The 17511-nt window shown below is 53.8% G+C and overlaps 1 protein-coding gene and 1 long non-coding RNA gene across 6 annotated transcripts; one reads left to right on the top strand and one right to left on the bottom strand.

The window, feature by feature from the left end:
* Positions 1 to 4908: 4908 nt before the first annotated feature.
* Positions 4909 to 5942, bottom strand: DNAJB8 (DnaJ heat shock protein family (Hsp40) member B8). The gene is given in 2 exon segments (XM_027585965.2): positions 4909 to 5311; positions 5313 to 5942. Coding segments are annotated over 2 exon segments (702 nt in total). The 5' UTR covers positions 5705 to 5942; the 3' UTR covers positions 4909 to 5001.
* A 111-nt stretch (positions 5943 to 6053) lies between these two features.
* On the top strand, positions 6054 to 16760 carry LOC113918260. 5 transcript variants are annotated; one of them, XR_003518497.1, is made up of 5 exons: positions 6054 to 6192; positions 6359 to 6572; positions 8203 to 8317; positions 10964 to 11043; positions 16539 to 16760. It is a non-coding gene; the product is annotated as an uncharacterized LOC113918260 (long non-coding RNA). The 5 variants fall into 5 exon arrangements; XR_003518495.1 differs by having other exon boundaries at positions 6359 to 6587; XR_003518498.1 differs by lacking the exons at positions 10964 to 11043; positions 16539 to 16760 and adding an exon at positions 8722 to 9021.
* Positions 16761 to 17511: the final 751 nt, after the last annotated feature.

The following is a 17511-nucleotide window of genomic DNA, read 5'->3' as shown; positions in this document are numbered from 1 at the left end:
TCACCCCTTAGGAGCCCCTTTGAGGCTGGGCCAGGAGAGGGCCCTCCATGTAACCCCCACCCCTCTTGGGGCACTGTTGCATGAGAAGTGGAATGGAGCTGGACCCAACCAGCTGGTCCAAGCCAGGGTGTGCGTGCTGGCTTGTGGGGGCTCTGTGGGCCCTCCCTGGGCTTCCTCACCACTGCAGTCTCTGCACCTGGCACAAAACCAGGCCCAGAAAGCGAGGTTCCCTCGGCCAGAATGTCCTGCTCCAGCGGGGCTTGGTGAGGCCTCCCCAAGGAGGTGACTTGGAGAGAGGCTTCCAAGGAGGCATTTAACAGGCCCAAAGGAGATGAGACGGGAGGCTCAGGTGCAGGGACAGAAAGCACAAAACGTGGACACTGGGCAGTCAGTGCCCACGGGGTGGGTTACATGTGTAGCTGGAAAGGCCGCAGGGGCCTCGAATGCCCGTTTAGGGAGTTGGACTTGATCTTGGGTGTACATCCCTAGTTGCACCTCAGCCTGTCCAGGCTTCAGCTTCTCAGTGTGGCAAAGACAGCTAAGGGCTGCGACAGGATTCCGCAAAGCGGTCCAGGGCACAGCACATGCTTCACCGGGCACAGCAGCTGCCATGCTCAGCAGCCCCGGGAGGAGTTAGGGAGGGCAATGCTGTGATCTATCACAGGTCTGGGCTAGAGAGGGAAAGTACTGGTTTCATGGGCCAGACTTGGTGAAAGGAAGGGAGTGCAGACAGTGCCTTGGCCCAGGGATCCTGAGGGCGTTTAGACACCAGTGTCTTGCAAGGACCCAGATCTCTGCCATGCACCCAGCTCCAGGACCATGCGACCGCCTGGGCTGCTGGGCCGTAATTGGATTTGCCCAGCAGCTGTCGGAGCTAAGCGGGCCCACTTGATGCAGCCACGGTTGACCAGTAATTGGTGAAATTAGCAGGTCGGCAGGGGCACAGGTCAGGTGGTTAATGCTGTAGTGGGGGCTTTGATGAAGTTAGTCCCATTGCAGGGCTGGGAGCTGGGGTGCAACCTTCTGTGCGTCATGGGGCTCTCCTGTTCCTCTGGTAACGTGGTTAGGAGACCTCCAGCTGCTGGCCTGTCCCAGGGGCTCCTGGAGGCGGGACTCAAGAAACCACAGGCTAAGCTGAGCCTGGAGGTGCGGCCAACAGCCGGGTCACCTACTGTGTCCTCTTGGCCAGGGCACTTGCAGCACCGAGGGGCTTTGCAACCCCTAGAGATTTTGGGGTGATGCCCCTTGACTTCCTAGAAGAAGCCTTCAAAAGTTTCCCCTTGGAGAAAAGCACCCAGGCCACCTCCAGGCTTCTAGCACTGCCTCCCCACTGCCACGATGGGTGTCCCTCGGCCTAGCTGTGCATCTGGAAATGGGGATGAATTCCTCCCAGGTCTATCTTTGACCAGGTCCCACCCTCCCGTCAAGGTTTATGGCCTCCCAGCAGCTTCTCCTCTCATGATCGCCAGAGGCTATCCTCTGAGCACACCCCTTGGTTCTTGCTGTTCCCTGGATCAGTGTGCTCCCACCTTCTTTCATTTCACATCATTTATTGGACACCTATTACCTTCCAGGCTAGGAATTGAGATGCATAGGTGAGCAAAATCTGCTCAGGTCCCAGCCAGATCGGCACTCACAGCACCTTTCCTGGCCATGCCCACACTCCCCTCTTCCCAGACTGGGAGCCAGACACCCTGTCATTAATCAGCCTTGAACCCTGGCACCTGGAATCACCTCCATTTCTGGCTCCACTCCAGCCCCCAAGGAACAAGGAATTGCCAGCATGCCAATCCTTCAGAGATGCACATATGTACACACACAGGCACACATGCACACATGTGCATGCACACGCATACACACAGAGGCACACTGACCTTGGTTGCTGCAATTATTATGGTTATTGTTACCCTTATTATTATTTGAAAGGTAAATCCTTTGGAGTCAAAATACCCTGGATGAAATTCTGGCTCAGCCACTTGCCAGTTATGTGACTCGCCGCTCTGTGCCTCAGTTTCCTCTTATGTGACATGGGTCAGTGACCAGTCTGGGACAGTGTGAGCATTAAATGGGACTGTGTGTATCCACCTTCAACTCTTTCTCATCAGAGCAGGGTCTTTGCGTTTGCTGTTCCCTCGGCCCAGAAATGCTTTTCCCCCAGATAACTACATGGTCCGTGATCTCACTTTCATTCCCATTTCCTCCTCAGGAAGGCCTCCCAGAAGCACCCGACAAAACACTACTGTGCTCATGCCCTTGACCCCATCCTTCATCTATGAGCTTACCCGCCAGTATTTCCTCTCTAGCATTCCTTACAACTCGCGACAATGTTCTCTGGCTTTCCAGTAGCACATCTGCCCCATCAGGGCAGGGATCTGTTTCGCCCATTGCTACATCCCCAGAACCTAGAACTGTGCCTGGCATATAATAAGTGCTCAGTACATATTTCTTGATTTGCATTGAATTAAAAGTGCATGACCCATCTGTAACTTGGGATTGTTTCAAAATAAAAATATACTTAAACAATATTTTTAAAAGACTGGCACTCCGTCTGCCCACAGGTAATCAAGACTCAGCACTGTCACCCCTCCTGTGATGGGAAAGCTCACTCCCCTTAGGAGAGTCTGCTTTGCTCTGACTTAGAGAAAGCTCCAGTTCCATGAGGCCGGGACCTGCTCCCTCGTGACACCCAGCCCTTCCGTTGGCTCCTAGGCCTGATCCCTGGGCCTCAGACCCATCTGCTCTCCTGGCCTGGAGGAGTCTTGCAGAGACTTGGGGACAGCAACTGGAATACACGCGGCTGCCTTTCTCCAAGGTGAGTCTTCCCAGCTCCTCCTAGGATGAGGTCTCCAACCTTCTCCCCACCCTAGCCACCCCCTCTGGACCCACTCCAGGCTGCTCCTGTCCTTCTCCCAGGGCAGGGCCTGGAGCTGAGCACAAAGTGGGATCAGAATTCTGAACAGAAGAGCTATCCATTCCCTGAGGGCACGTGCAACTTCCTAGGCGTTTCCTCATTAACACCTTTGGTCATACAAACTTGTGGTCCACTAAGATCTCTAGCTCCATGTCCACACAGGGCTGACATAGCCAGGTCTCCCCAGCCCGACTTCCTTCTTCTCTTTAGAGCATAATTATGATATTCACTCCAGTCTCAAGGGTTGGGTCATCTTATTTCTGATGCGGGCAACAGTTCTGCATCTGCTCCCTTCCCAGCTGGGTATGTCTGAGAATGGGAGCTCTGTGCCTTTTGTGGCTCCTTCAAAGCCTTAGTGCTGTACTGAGGACACAATGCCGAGGACAGGGCCCTGTGGCCCAGCTGTAGAGACCTTGCTCAGGCTCCTAGACAAACGCATCCACTCATGCCCACACAAACACCTCAATACAACAAATATTTATTATCTACTATATTCATGCCTTGGGCTGGGGGCTGGAGATGAGCATAAAACAGGATCAGAGCTCCTGTTTTGGTGGAGCTTATGGTCTACTGGGGCAGCAGACTGAAATCAAACCATCCTCCACTTCTCTATGCTACACAGATACAGTCAAAAACATGCACACAGTGTCCGTACACATGACCCTCAAGCTACACAGCCCCCCACCCATGTAGGGCGACTTCGGGGTCATTTGGGAAATCACACAACATGGTCTCAGTCCTCAGAACACCTGCCAGGGGACCTTCTATGTGTCCATGGTCTTGTCTGCCTATAGCTGGCCTCACTTTCTCTCCTATGTGTCCCTCTGTCCACAGTCCATAAAACTGCTCAAAAGAGGCCCACCACCCCTTTGGCTGGTGGTGCCCACCACAAGAGCATCACACTGATAGCTTGCCCTGACTTCCAGCCTGGGGGCCCAGCCATGAGCACTACAGAGGCAAGCAGAAGACTTCACCCCGAACTGCATTTCTGAGTCCTGAACAGGCCCCAAGATCTCCCATCTCCTCCTCCAGCACCCACTTCCTCCCAGACAGTCAGTCTTGCTCTGGCCTGCCTGGGATCAGCACACATCCCCCAATACCCCAACACACACACGCACACACGCACACACACACGCCTAGAAACATTCATTCTTCTAACAAATAATGTGCCTTGCCCCTTAGTGCCAGGCATTGCTCTAGACTCTGGGGATACAGTGAGCAATGAGACAAGCACAGGCCCTGTTCCCTTGGACCTCCAGTGTAGTCACGGAGGCACCCATCTCTCAGTAATCACATAGACAACCCATAAGGGCCAGGGTGAAACAGATGAGGGGCCTTTAGAGTAGGGTGGGTGGAGAACTAATTCAGAATAGTGGTGTTGGGGAAGGCCTCCTTGAAGTGATGCTTGAGCAAAGGCCTCGAGATGAGTGGGCAAATACCAGGGAGAACAGCATATGCAAAGGCCCTGAGGTTGTAAGGCATTTGGTCCAGTGGAGGAATAGAGGGTTGGCCAGTATATCCAGAGCTCAGAGAGTGAGGGTTGCAGGAAGGTGTGCAGGGGCTAAGCCACCAGGGCCTTCTGGTGAGGACAGGGCCTGAGGTCTTTATGCTTAGAGCAGAGGGAGCCATGCAGGTTTAACAGCAAGGCAGGTGATGTGATGTAACTTGGGTTTGGCAAGTTGGCTGTGAGATGAATCACTGAGGGGGCAGGGGGCTGAGACATGGAGATGGATGATGATGCCTCTCTCCCATCAGAGAGCAAGCGCAGAGGCACAGGGCTGGGTTGAGATGGACAGACACCAGCCCTGACAACATAGACAAGAGAGCTCACAGACCACCCGCAGAACCACCCTTGCACCTCTCACTAAAGCAGGCCGGGCATGGAGGTGGCACCCTCGGGCCTGAGCGCACACAGTCCTGCGCATGGGGGCTGGGGCCCCAGCGGCCCAGCAGATAGGTGCCTGCGCCCCACACATCCGGGCCAGCTGTTTCCATTAACTCACTTGGCACATTTATTAACCATCAGCCACTCTGGCGGCCTGTGCGGCGGGCGGCGGGCGGCGGGTGAGCGGCCCCGGGCGGCCGGGCGCTCACTTGTTGTCCACCCACTTGAGCTGCTCCTTGCCGTTGATGGTCACCGACTTGAGCTGCCCGTCCTCCTCCACCTCCACGCGCTCCTGCCCGTTCTCCACGATGCGCTTGGTCGTGACCTTGTGTCCGTTGACCATCTCGGTGGACGACATCACCGACTTGAAGCCTGAGCTGCCAGCGCCCGAGCCGCCGAAGGAGGTGGACGAGAAGGTGGTGCGGCTGGCGCCGCCGGCCCGGCCCAGGGTGTCCAAGGACGAGAAGGCTTCCAGGAAGGCCGGGAACTCGCCGAAGCTGGCCGAGAAGGCCCCCCTCAGGCCGCGGCCCCCGGCCAGCGCGGTCACTGTTGAAAGGGGCGTCCCAGAAGTCAAACGAGAAGGGGTCCAGGCCGCCGAAAAACTCGCGGAAAATGTCCTCAGGGTTCCGGAAGGTGTAGCCCGTGTCGAAAGGGCTGCTGTAGGGGGTGCTGGCCCCGCCACCAGCCCGCCAGCCGTCGCAGCCCGCGCGGTCGTACACGGAGCGCTTCTTGGAGTCGGACAGGACCTCATAAGCCTCGGACACCTGCTTGAACTTCTTCTCGGCCTCCTCCTTGTTGTTGGGGTTCTTGTCGGGGTGCCAGCGCAAGGCCAGCTTGCGGTAGGCCTTCTTGATGTCCTCCGGGGAGGCGCTCGACTGTACCCCCAGCACTTTGTAGTAGTTGGCCATGCCGAGGGGAGGGAGGGGGCGGAGGCGGGGGTGAAGGTGAGGTGGGCACTGGGGCCCCGGGGGCCGGGATGGACTCGGAGGAGGCAGCAGCTGGTGTGGGTCCCTCAGCAGGGGCCTTGCTGGAATCTGCTGGCTCCGGGCGCAGGTCTGCCCGGCGACTTTACCTTTTCATAGTACCAGCTCTCAGGGACAAGTGGGCACCTCCACTGAGAGGGGTGGGGGGAGGGGGACACTGCCGCAGTGGGGCCAGGCCAGGGACAGATCCCCCTGCAGAGCGGAGGCTGGGCCCTTTGTGACATCAACCCTGGGCGGGGCAAATGCCACCCCCAGCTCCGCACCAGCACCCCCAGGGCACACTGGCCTGCCCCTGCCCTTGAGGTCGGCACCTTGGCGGTCTGAGAATTTGGAGCTTGGTCATGCTGGGCCTGTGGGCTGAGCTCCCAGGAGCCAAGGAGCAGAGAAAGGATCGGCTACAGGATCGGGCCTAGGTGGGCGACCTGGCGACCGTGGTCCGGGGAGGGGAGGGCAGGCTTCCTGGGACATGTCCACTTAGCCTGCTGGCTGGGTTGTTGGGATGGAGTGAGGGGACCCCAAGTGGAAAATCAGACAAGGAGGTGGGAGCAGGAGTTCATTCTTCTTGTGCCCCTTTATCAGGTCAGATCCTCAGAGGTAAGCCCCACAAAGGCAGGCGTGTTCGTCAGTGTCTAAGACCATGCCTGGAAATCAGTAAATATTTGTTGAATGAACGAGGCTCCGAGACATGTAGGATGTACTCAAGGTCACACAGTATGTCCGTGAGAGAGAAAGAGATGCAAACCCAGCACTGTCTGAGGACAGCAAATTAAAAGAAGCATTCCACTCCATTCTGGTAAGAAAAATCCAGGTAAGTGTGACTAGTGAATGTAGTGGGGTGAATGGTGGCCCCCCAAAAGCTATGTCCCTGTCCTAATCGCTGGAACCTGCAAATATGATCTCATTTGGAAACAAGGTCTTTGTAGATGTAATTAAATTAGGGATGTTGAGATGAGAACATCCTGGATTATATGTAGGTGGGTCCCCAATGCAATGATAAGCGTCCTTACAGAGCCACACAGAAAAGGGGGATGGCAATGCAGCACAGGGAGAGCCCGCAGTCACCAGAAGCTGGAAGAGGGGAGTGCAGCCCTGCTGACACCTTGATCTTGGACTTCTGACCTCCAGAACTGTGGGAGGTTACATTTCTGTTGTTCTAAGTCACCCGGTGTGTGATAATTTGCCTTGGCAGCCCTGGAAAGCTAGTAAGGTGAGTGAATGAGTGAATTAGGAACCAGATGTTCTTAGGCATTTACATTTCTTTAATTCTTGCTCCAATGTTAGATCATATTTAGAAATAGCAATTAACAATGTTGATTGACATCTATTCCCCCCTTCCCCTCACCCCCCTCCAGTTAAGATGGAACACATGCTAAACTACCTAGTAACTGCACCAATGAGGAGCAGAGCTATTGGGATCACTAAGTCACATAGGAGGGCATCCTTCTTCCTTCTCTTCCCCCAATTTCTTTCCCCCGCTCCCTTCCTTCTCTTCTTTCTATGGTCCTTACCCCTCTCTGTATTCTCTCTCTCTCTCTTTCTTCCTTCCGTACTCATCAGGAACCTAGCAGGGGACAGCAGGTTCTAGCCAGTCCCCAGTGCCAGGAGGAATGAAAGCAGAACCTAGAGACACTTTGCAAGCCTGACTTAGAGTGACAGACATGGTCACTGCCTCCCGCCTTGCCAGGAGCAGGACCTATCCGCTGTGCCCCCTGTCCATCCACCCCATGGGCTAATACCTAACACATATCGCTTGGTAGAGGAAATGAAGAGCAGGGAGTAAGTTCACTGGGTATGTAGCTACAGATGAAAATGTTTCTGCGTTTTCGTAACTATATTTCTGTCACTGTAGTTAGAGACTGTTCTCGACAGGCTTGTCCACTGGAGCTGGGGAAAGCTGCCTCCCCACGCAATTCTCCATGATGATTGTGGGGATGGTGCGGTGGTGAAAAGGCATCATTAAGACAGTAGAAGTGATTAGGGTAGTGGTGTCAATGTGGAGGCAGTGGTGAGGGTGGGAGTAATTATGGTGGTGATAGTGGAGTTGATAATGGCAGAAGAGGTGCTGGCGGTGGGGACCGTAGTCATGCTTGTGGTGGATAGTTAACATATGGAGGTGACAATGGAGGGGATGGTGACTGGGGACCGGTAGTGGTAGAGGTGGTATTGATAGAGATGGTGGAGGTGTGACAGGGAGGTGATGGAAAGGCTACTAGGGGCACTATCGGGGAGTTGGTCGTGGTGATGGCTGTCCGGGAGGTGGTGACGTTGGTGGCCATGATGGGGATGAAGGCAGTGGGCTAATGCAAGTTGCGTGTCATACGGCTTTGCTTCAGTAACGACCCCCACATCTTGGAGCCTTACCATGGACATTTAGCCCTTGCCCATGTTGCCGGGGCTCCAACTCACATGTCTTCTCCTTCCAGATCCTGGATGAGGGAGTGCTCTGGTCTGGAATATACCATTCTCACGGCGCAGAGGGCGTGAGTGGGAGCTGCGAGAAACATGGAGTGCCTCTGAACACTTCTCCCGGGATGTGATGTACGTCACCCGTGCTCATGCCACGTGGCCCAGGCCAGTATCAGTGGGGGGTGGGGAATGGTACTCCCTTCAGGAAGGTTCTGCAAGTCTCCAGCAACAGCTGGAGAGGCATGATCCTCTGAGGAAGTGGGCAATACTGCAGTATGCTGCCGGCAATCGTGGGGGTGATGGAGATGGTGGGATTGGCGGCCCCGGTGCTGATGGCAGTGCCTCTTGGCTGACGGGAGCTGTGACAGCCATGGAGGGGTGCTGGCAACAGGGGGAGTCACAACATGCTCTAGCAACAGCGCTGACGCCAAGGGTGATGACCTGGCAGATGTGGTGTCCACCACCCTCCTCGACGGTCTCCTCTGCATCCTAGAGAGTGAGGGAAGATTTTCCAGAATCCCTTATGTGGTTCCCAGGTGGAGTCTGCCAATGCATGCGATTTGGAAAGTGAAAGAGAAAGAAGCTGAAGGCAGATGACAACCGGAGGTTTGCAGCAACTTCCGGCCATCCTCTGAGACACCTGGGCTTCAAGGCTGCAGGCTGAGATACTCCAGGGAGCTTCCTGGAATAACGTGAGCTTCCAGCAGCTTCCTGGAGAGAGCTCTTGAGATCCACTTACTTTGGAGCATTAGGCAGACCCTCAGCGATGACTTGTCCCTGATCTTTATGCCCCCAGGTCATCCTACGGTTGTGAAAACTTATATTAAATATCTTCATGCCTGTTACAGTCAGCAAGTGCTTGCACGGGGCGATGGTGACGGCGGCTCCGGGGGAGGTGGTGGTGGTGGCGCAGGTGGGCTCGTGATAATGGTGACAGTGCAGAAGGTGGTGACACTGTGTGGCAGAGGCGGCATTGGCGGTGAAGGTGGCAGAGGTGACGGAGGAGATGATGACAGTAGTAATGAGAAGGGAGGTGGAAATGGTGGTGTTGCAGGTGACTCTGGGAATGGTCGTCATGGTAACGATGGCATTGGTGGCGGTGAGGGATGTTGCTGTGGTGGGGACCATAGTGACGGTGGAGATGAGGGCCATACTGGTGGTCAAGGCAACGTGAAGCCTGGTTGAGGCGGAGACGGGCGGTTATGGTGATGGTGGAGGTGGCCCGTCAGAGGTGGCATGGTGGCAGCGGTGACAGTGACGGTGATGACGCTGGTCATGGCAACGGCAGTGCTGGGCATCCTGGAGGTCACAGGACGGTGATCCTGGTCTAGGTGATGGAGGTGATGTTAGGCGGGATGTGGCGGCGGTGTTGGTGGTGGCGGGGGTGTGGTGTGGTTGTGATGATACTGGGTTGAGGCAGGGACGGTCATGGTGGTGCTGTCGGTGACAGTGATGGTGGGGATGAGGGGAGTAGTGGTGGTGATGACGGTGAAGGGAGGAAAGCTGGTGTGTTTCTGGTGATGGGGTAGCGTGAAACTGGTCGGGGGAGGGGGTTGGCAACAATGGCGGCACTACACTTGAAGCCTGAGGTCCCATAACAATGTAATTGGGGCAGTGTGTGGGTGGTTACATCAGGTTAAGAGACGGGACCCAGGATGATGAGATGCCCCCAAATCCCCAGAGACTTCCCCTCACCCCAGGCTCCCCTCGCACTGTCTTTCCAGGGAGGAACTCTCCTGGCCACCTAGCCGGATCTCTGCACTGCTCTGACCCCAGGCCCCGTGCTCAGCCTGAGGCCCCACCCTGGGGTGGTCTGTAGGAGGTAGCTGGGATGGAGACAGGGCTGGAGACAGGGCTGGAGACCTGCTAGGTTCCCAGCTGTCCCAGGGCTCAGAGAGCAGAGCACTCAGTAGGCTTCATGGGACGGGCGTACTCCCGGGAGGCAGATCCCAGCTCCTCATTGCCGAAGGTGCTCTAAACAGAGGGGGCCCTCTCCAGTTCACAAGGGCGAGGCAGGGTGCGCTTCCCACAAAGGCAGCACGCAGAGGTGATTTTCCCTTCTGCAAATGGCTCTGCCTAGTGTCCTCCGCAATCTGACACTGAACGTGTTAGCAGCCGGGGCCTCTGGGGTCCCTCCACAGGGCCTCATGGGGAGACAGGGGTGCACAGGCATGACGTTGGCTCAGGCCCCCCTGCTCCTGACTCACACTGGCTGTTTGGTCACTTTCCCTCTCTGAGCCTCTCTGTCCTTATTCGCCCGTGGGGTGTGGAAAGTCCTCCCTTTGGGGGCTAGCCTCCCTGGCCTGCAGCCTCTGATGTCCCGGGTCCCCAGTCTCAGGCCCACCCTGAAGCCTGCCCCCTGAGCCATGGCCGGGTTGGAGGAAGAGGATCTTGGGTGACCAGGTGATCTCAAGCAGAACCTGATCCAGGGCACAGGGAGGCCCAGAGAGGGCAGGGCACACCCAAGGTCACACAGCGGTCCCAGGAACCCTCCCCAGGGCGAGCTGATGGAGTCCGATTAGGCAGCCAATTGGTATTCTGAGCAGCCAGAGGCCCCTCTCTGTCTCTGTAATTAATGGAGTGGCTTTTTAAAAGGATTCTAATCACCCTCGATCCTATCTGCTTATCACTAGCGTTCCTAATTAGATGATCCTGGCAGTCACTCGGCTAATTCCCTCCAGCCTCATGCCGCCCTGCCCAGCCTGGGGCAGCCCACCCCACCCCCGCAGTCCAGCCTGGCCCAGCCAGATGGGCAATCCGGGCCTTCTCTCCCCTCAGGGCCCCTGGTTCTCTAACTGCATTACCTTCAGGATGGATGGGCGACAGCGATGGATGGGCCACTGGATGGACAGTGACAGGTGAGTGAAGGGACTGAATGATGGACAGCTACAAGGGTAGATGGATGGATGAACAGAAAACTGGGAGGTTCAGAGCTCAGCCTGTCAGGTCAGACAGCTCTGCCATTTACTAGCTGTGTGTTCTTGGGGAAGTCACTCAACCTCTCTGTGTCTCATTTTCCACATCTCATTTGTAAAATGGGAATAATAATAGCATTTCCTCATAGGGTTGCTGTGAGGACAGCTTAGAACAGAGGAAACGTTGTGTATATGGGTTTGCTAGCCTAATGATGGCAATGTTGATAATGGGTGGATAGACAGACGGATGGAAGGCCAGACAGACAGATGAGTGAAGGGAAAGAGTAGTAGATGGACAGGTCCATAGAAGAATGGGTAGAAGGCTAGATGGACATATAAATTGGTAGGCTGATGGAGAGCTGGTCAGGTGGTGGGTTACTAGACCGGTAGAAGGGACAGTGAGTGCTCAGCGCCAGACAGTGAGGCATGGGAAGTGGGGAGCAACCTGACTTCTTCTCCAGAGGTAACAGGATGATCTCAGCTCAAGTCTCAACACAGACGTGGCTCAGACCTGCTTTCCCTCCCTAGAACATCCAGGACGGTTTCCTGGTCAACCCTTCCAGCCTGTGGAAATGGGTGCCCACTAGGTCCTTTCCCCTCAACCCCAACCCAGGGAACACCTTTCCTGGTGGTGGCCCATGTGGTGTCTGGAGGCTCAGATCTATCCTCTGGTGGGGGTTTACTGCCTGAGCAAAGGCATCATTTGTGGGACTGCTGAGTTCCAAAGGGCACCAGCCTGTTAGGGTGGCCACTCTCCTTTCCCCACCCATGGTGCCCTAGTCCTCAGCACACCCCCGCAGGGAGCAACTCTGGGCAGGGCTCTGATCCCACTTCCAACAACCGGCCCTAAGCCTCCAGGAAGATTCAACCCCCACAGCCTCCACAAATACCCCTGGACCTCTGCAGCTTCTGGGATGTGGGGCTTCCCGGGTCTTTCTGGAAAGAGTATAAAACAAAGAAGCCTAAAGTATCTTCCAGAGTCAAGGCCTACATGCATATGCACACATTCCTATTAGCAGTCATCCAACCATCTACCCCCCAATCATCTGTCCGTCCATCCATCCATCCGCCCAGCCACTCAGCCAGCCAGCCAGCCCTTCATCTATCCACTTAACTCCACATGTTTCTTGAGCTCCTACGCATACATGTACTATAAGCCAGGCGCTCTTCTGGGTGCTGCAGGTATATACGCCAGTGAACACACTAGCCAGGGCTTTGCCCTCATGGAGTTGCCAACTAGTGGGCAAGACAAAAGAAACTGATAACGAATAAACATCTAATACAATGTCAGGTAGTGATAGATGCCATGAAGAAAAACAAAGCAGAAGGAGGGCTTAGAGTGACGAGGCTTCTCTTTCAGACAGGGTAGGCTGATAGGGCCCCCCACACCTCCACACGTGTGTCAGGCATCCATGTCCCTGCACATACGTGCATGCCTGTACACACAAACACAAACATACACTCGTGCACATGAACACATCCGGGCCTCCCACAAGGCCTGCAGCTCTACTGTGCCTGGGCATTGGGATATGATGTCTCCAGAGATGCCCCTACCCAACCCAGCTGGGGAGGTCTGGCCCATATCTCTGGCCAGAACTGTTTTCCTTCTTCCCCACCCTGGCCTCCCCAGGCCCCTCCCCAAGGCCTGCTCACCTGGAGCCCAGCACACATCTGGGTTTCACTGGGTCATCTAGAGAAGGGCCTAGGTGATTTCTACACAACTTGCCATTCAGATCCACGAGTCTTTCCTGCACTGGCCTGGGTGGGAGCTGGAAACAGAGCTGATTTCAGCTGTGATCCCCTACCCTCCCCCCACAGAGGGCCCTCCCAATCCCAGGCTGCAGGAAAGGGAGCAGACACACATAAACACGTGAATGCAACTGCAACAAGCATTGGAGGGAGAGGCGACACCTGTCTGGGGGTATCTGGGAAGGCTGAGCAGTGGAGGTGACACCTGTCTGGGGGTATCTGGGAAGGCTGAGCAGTGGAGGTGACACCTGGGCGGGGTCTACTGGGAGGGGTGACATTAGCCTTTGGTTGTGACCTCATACACGTGAAGGTCCTTGGATTTAGACATTGGATGTCCTTTCCAAATGACGTAAATTGCTCCGTCGTGGAAAAAGTGTTTCCAGGTGGGCAGATGTTTGTCATGGGACTGAAAACGTGCTGCAATTTCAGACTGGGTGCATTATAAATGAATCTCTTTCTAAATCAGTGTTCTCCACGGGGTCAGTTCCCCCTCCCCAGGGGACATTTGGCAATGATGGGAGACATTTTTAATGGTCATGACTTGGCAGGGAGGGGCGGGTGGGGGTTGCTATGGGCATCTCATGGGGTGAAGTCAGGGATGCCGCCAAACATCCTACAATATACCAGACAAACTTCCACCACAAAGAATGATCCAGTCCGAAATGTCAGTGGTGTCGAGGTGGAAAACTCTGGTCTGAACCCTGAAACCATCATTTGATGAGCACAGTTATATTGCATTTGTTTTTAGTATGCCTAAGGCATTCATTTCTTTAATGTGAATGTTTAAAACAAACAGGTGACCTGTTTGGTCATTTATTTCTTAATAAAGCAGGAGCCTTGAGACATTGGGGTGGCTTCACGCAGAGAGAAGAGCGGGCACAAAGTCTCGCGTGGTGGGAGAGCACCTGTCTGTAGTCTGGGACTGAGGAGAGGGGCGGGGTGGGGGGGAGTTGTAGAGGGCCGGGGACTGCAAAGGTCATGCAAAACCCAAGAGCTTAGATCAGGTCCCGAGCTGGGGAGCACTTGGGAGCATTTGAGGCACAGGGAGAACGTGATCAATTGCATGTTCTAGAGAGATCTCTCTACAATGATGATATTCCACTTCATACCCAACAAATGGGTAAAAATATAAAAGTCTGACATTACCAAGTGTTGGCAAGGATGTGGAGCAACCAGAATTCCCATACCCTGCTGGTGGGAATATAAACTGGAACAACCAGTTCAGAAAATTCCTTGGCCTTATCTTGTACACATGAGGGTGCCAAGTCCCTTGACTCAGTGACTCCACCTCTGGGCTTATGCTCCCAGAGAAACACTTGCACATGGCAGAGGGGTGAGAGCAGCCACCTGGGCCCTGTTTATAAGGGAACACAGGAGGATGGGCAAATACATGGCGTTGTCTTTATACAATGGAATAGCATATACTGTAGCGATAAATGAATGGACCAGAACTTCATATATTCATGTGAAAGAATATCGTAAACGTGATGGCAAACAACAACAAAAAAGTAAGTCATAGAAAAAAACCATTACAATACCATTTATACAAAATGTAAAAACATGCAGGATAATATGATCCGTGGCATAAGGGTTCATACATACGTAGTCAACATATAACGTACAGGGGAGTAATAAAGCCCTGCCTACTTCTGGGGAGGAAGGCAGGCAGGCCATAGGACTACGAGGGTTCAAGATTCCATAATGTTTTCTTTCTTAACTTGAGGTGAGGGGGTGTCAGAGGGACCTTGAGTTGCCTCCTTTCTCCTGCCTCCTGGCAGGCGGGACATGGGACTGTGCATAAGCAGTAGGATATGGCAAAGGTGATAGGATGTCATTCCCGGGATTGCAGGACATTACCTAAAACTCGCATGTGTTGACCACTCTCCGAAGAGTGTCTGTCTGTGGCTGGCTTTGAAGGAGCAAGCAGCCGTGAATCCCACAGCTGCAAGGCAGCCGCCTGTGCTCAAACCTGAGGAGGCTTAGTAGCAGGGCAGACCCTTCCCTAGTCGAGCCTCTGTTGAGAACCTAGTCCTGGTCAACAGCTTAACGGCAGCTTTGTGGGACCCTAAGCCGAGGACCCCACTAAGCCATGCCTGGGCTTCTGACCCACAGAGATGGTAAGATGATCCATGCGTGTGGTTTTAAGTGGCTAAGCTTGTGGTAATTTCTTATGCGGCCCAGAAAACCAGTACTGAGGGGTACCAGGGCGTTTGTTATAGCATTAGCTATAGTTTTGGATATTTGAAATATTTCATAATTGAAATAAAAAGCTTAAGAAAGATCCCTATGGTGGAAGAGACAGGTTGTAGGACGCCAGAGCTATGGAGCAGGTGAAGGGATGGAGCTGGGTGGTGTTGCGGTAGAGAAGAGGGCCCAGGGGTGAAGTCCGGATGGTACCAGTGGTGGTGTGGTGGGGTGTGGGCTTGGGTAAAAATGTCCCCTCCATTCCTAAATTCTGAGCAAAGGTAGGGGCCCATCCCGGCATCCCCTCAAAGCCCGGGAAACCTGGATCCCAGCCCCGCACCCCAGATCAGCACAGCCGAACCTGGGTGGGAGGGGCAGGGAGAAGGAGCGAGGACAGCGTTTTCCCAGAGTCCTCTAGGGAGCCCTGCTCTGTGGGCTGGGGAGGGACAGATGGGGAGGTGGAAGGAAGCAGCTGCGCAGGGTCCGCCAAGTCCCCTCTTTGAGGAGGAAACCCCCCCAGCTCTAGCCTGCATACCAGTGGGAGCCATCCTGTTCTGTCCCCTCCCAGGAAATGAGACCCCCATCCCTGCCTGGCCCTCAGTTTCCCCAGCTGTACAGGAGGGATGATCTGTGGGGACCCTGACTGGTCGGGGGCAGGATGGAGGACAATACTGAAAGCACCTACTAAATAGCCAGGTACCCACCAGCTTTCCTAAGGGACCCTGACAGCCTTAAGGGATGCGTGGGAAAGGAGGACAGAAAGGGCAGGCAGCTTGCCCAGGGCCCCTACACACCCTGGGCTCTAGGGGTTGGAGAAGCTTGTGGGCTGAAATAGCATTAGAAGAAGGTCTCCATGCTAGGTGGGCTCTCCAAGAACTGAGGACCCTTTGCCTTCCTCATATTATCCTTAGAACACCCTTCAGGATGTGATCTGTTTCATTGGTGAAAAGTCAGGATTCAGAGAAGCTAAACCCCTTACTCGGAGCTGCACAGCAAGGAAGAGGCAGGTGTGTCTGCACCATAGCCTGTCCTTGTCCCTGAGTGACATTGGCTAGGGACTGGGGAGGCCCTGGGGGGCTCAGGGAAAGGGGAACTCAAATAAGGTTTCCTCTAGGATCTCTGACTGGGGTTTGAAGGCTGAAGAGGAGTTCTCCAGGCCAATCTGAGGGGAGAACATCCCAGGGAGAGAGAGCAGTCAGAAACAAGGCAGAGAAAAGAAAACAGCTGTTTGTCGTGATTATTTTTTATGTCACAAAAGCAGCACATGATCACAACTTGTTAAAATAATAGCACAAGTTTCTAAAGTGAGAAGTGTCCCTGCACACCCCAGACGATCACACTTCTCCAAACTAACAGCTATTGTTCATTGGGTATGTGTCTTCCCTGATTATTTTCTATATCTACACAAATATTTTTAGAGCCCAAAAGAGCCATGCTTTATATATTCTGCAGTTTACTTCCCCACCCACCAAACCCCCCTGCAACTTAGTTTTTTCTTTTCCTAGTGTTTCTGTGAGGTGCACCTGAGGAGGGCTCATTGGGCCAGAGAGCATGCAGAATTCTGATCGACGCTCCCGTCAACGGCATGTGCCAGAGTCTACACAACGGCAGCCTCTTCCGTTTCTGCTGAGAAGCAGCCCATGGTAGTTTGCATGTATGATTTGCATGTACTTGATTCTTTCTGAGGTAGAGTACCCGTCGGAATGTTGGAATGGTTATTTACATTTCTAAAGGGAAGGACCTCTCGCTGTGTCTTTCACTTGTTTTTCTCTTTTTTTGAGGTGGCAGTTGGTCTTTTTATTATTTATTGTGTTTTTGTATTTGGGTTTTTGCATATTTTGCAAAATTATCCCCCCATTCTGCAATAATCATGGTTAAATATTATTTTCATCTTTAAAGCTATTAAACCTTATTACAGAATAGCTGGAAAATGGGGAGAAGAAAGGGGAAAGTATCTGTGACTTAGATGTCACCATTTGTCAACATTTGGTGACAGTTCTCTCCCCTTAGATGCTGTAATCACTGTCGTCATCATGTTACACATACACCTCTATTCCGTGACTTGGCTCTAAGGGCCTAACCTTTAGGAAGCATTTGAAAGGCTTTCTAGCTGAAATCCTATAGGTCCCTCTTCTCCCTCCCTTGGTTATTGTGGTAAAATACACCTAACACAACATTTATCATTTTAACCATTTTGAAGTGTATATAGTTCAGTAGCATTGGTGCAGCCAGCCCCACCATCCAGAACTTCTTCATCTTCCCAAACGGAAACTCTGTCCCCATGAAACACGAACTCCCCAGTCCCCTCCCCGCCCCCCGCCCCGCCCCAGGCAGCCACCACCCTACTTTCTGTCTCTATGAATCTGACTACTCTAGGTGCCTCATATAAGTGCAATCCCATAGTATTTGTCTCTCTGGGACTGGCTTCTTTCACTGAACATGATGTCTTCAAGGTCCGTCCGTACTGTAACATGTGTC

This window comes from Zalophus californianus, chromosome 1 (assembly GCF_009762305.2).
Source record: "Zalophus californianus isolate mZalCal1 chromosome 1, mZalCal1.pri.v2, whole genome shotgun sequence".
NCBI classification, from domain to species: Eukaryota; Metazoa; Chordata; class Mammalia; order Carnivora; family Otariidae; genus Zalophus; species Zalophus californianus.
The sequence above is the reverse complement of the archived record's forward strand: the minus strand, read 5'-3'. Positions and strand labels throughout refer to the sequence as shown.